At 46.3% G+C, this 1,484-nt stretch overlaps 1 protein-coding gene across 1 annotated transcript in view; it reads left to right on the top strand.

Annotated features, from left to right (window-relative positions):
* Positions 1–1,410: 1,410 nt before the first annotated feature.
* The window catches only part of TP53 (tumor protein p53), a 9,451-nt gene continuing 9,377 nt past the window's right edge, over positions 1,411–1,484 (top strand). Inside the window, exon 1 of the mRNA XM_006899135.1 lies at positions 1,411–1,484. Within this exon, the coding sequence (XP_006899197.1) occupies positions 1,411–1,484 (74 nt within the window).

The raw sequence follows: 1,484 nt of genomic DNA, 5'->3' as shown, positions 1-1,484 counted from the left end.
TGTTCCATTACTAACAAAAAGACCAAAAGTTCAAGTCCATTTGCAGGCACAGTTGGAGAAGTCTGCTGATCTTCCAAAACAGTAAGCCACTGAGAACCTTCTTTGCTGACCTGCCTGGGGTTGCTATGAATTAACAGCAACATGATGGCACCTGGTTGTGCTGTATTAGTTCTCGAGCTCTTATCATGTGCCAGGTACTTTCCTCAGCTCCATCAAGTCCTCATAGTACCTGAATGAAGTAGGCACTGTGATACATTTTAGAGTAAACAGGAAGATTAAATGACTCAGTACCATTGTACAGTAGCTAGTTGGGTGGTGAGCTTGAGATGGAGGCAGAGCCCGCCTGCCTCCAGAGCCTTTGCACCCAGTGGATGCTTGGCCCTCACGCCCCTGGGTGCTTTGCAGTAAAACCACAGAGATGAGTAAAATTCAGGTTCTGTGAATGAGGAAGTCTGAGTTAGTACTCTAATACAGGTATTGTGAGTATTCCCACTTTACAGAGGAGAATAAATAAGACACAAAAATGAAATGTGTGTCAAATTTCTGTGGTAACTTGCCAGCAACCTCTGAAGTACGGAAGTACGATCTGTACCTCAGGCCTTTACTGATTACGAAGAAAGGGAGCCCTGCAGTGGTGATGGTAAAGAAGTATACGTGTTAGTACCACGACCCACTTGCTGTATATTCTTGGCAGGTCACTTACCCTCACTGAGACTCGGGGTTTTCACCTGTGAAGTGGCAGGTGTAGTTATCAGGACAAATAATCCCTGTGAAAGAAGTTTGCAAATTCTTTAAGCACACAAGAGAGAAAACGTTAGACCAGTATACATCGCCTACCTCTAGTTGTGGATTCCAACTTGGCGGTGACCTGTATGTTGGAGAAGACCTGGTGTCCGTGAGGCTTCCAGAGGTAGATTTTTCTGATCATTTGGCAAGCCTTTCTTCCAGTGCCCTTCTGTGTAGTCTCAGTCCTCCAACCGACTATTAGCAGCTGAGCTTGTTAACCATTTGCACTCTCAGATTCATGAGTTGGGGCTACTTTATTGATAATAGAAAGGAAGGTGTAAAATTTGGAAAGTTTATGTTATTTAGTGGTAGGGAGACTGGAAGTCTCTTTGGCTTGTCCTAACAGAAGAGCGGGGCAGGGACATCAGCTGGGATGTGAAGCTTGGATTACAGTGAAAAATTTGAGTAGAGAAGGTGTAAGAGAGCAATTCTGCCCCCAGGAAGGTGAGTGGGGGGCCCAGCGTGTCCCAGCCCAAGAGTAGAACCTCAGACATTCCTTTAGGTCATGGCTGATCCTGTGGGGGACTGAGAGCTCTACCTACTGAGAGCCCTGGTATAAGTGTGTCTAATGCTGGACCCTCCTTTTCCTTTTGTGCTAGCCAGGTTGCCTTCTGGAGAGCTGCAATGGAGGAGTCCCAGCTAGATCTCAACATGGAGCTCCCTCTGAGCCAAGAGTCCTTTTCCTACTTATGGGAACT

The sequence above is a fragment of the Elephantulus edwardii genome, unplaced genomic scaffold (assembly GCF_000299155.1).
Source record: "Elephantulus edwardii isolate Elephantulus edwardi_28Jun2011 unplaced genomic scaffold, EleEdw1.0 scaffold00246, whole genome shotgun sequence".
Classification (NCBI taxonomy): Eukaryota; Metazoa; Chordata; class Mammalia; order Macroscelidea; family Macroscelididae; genus Elephantulus; species Elephantulus edwardii.
Note: the sequence above shows the minus strand (reverse complement) of the source record. Positions and strands in the feature narration are given on the sequence as shown.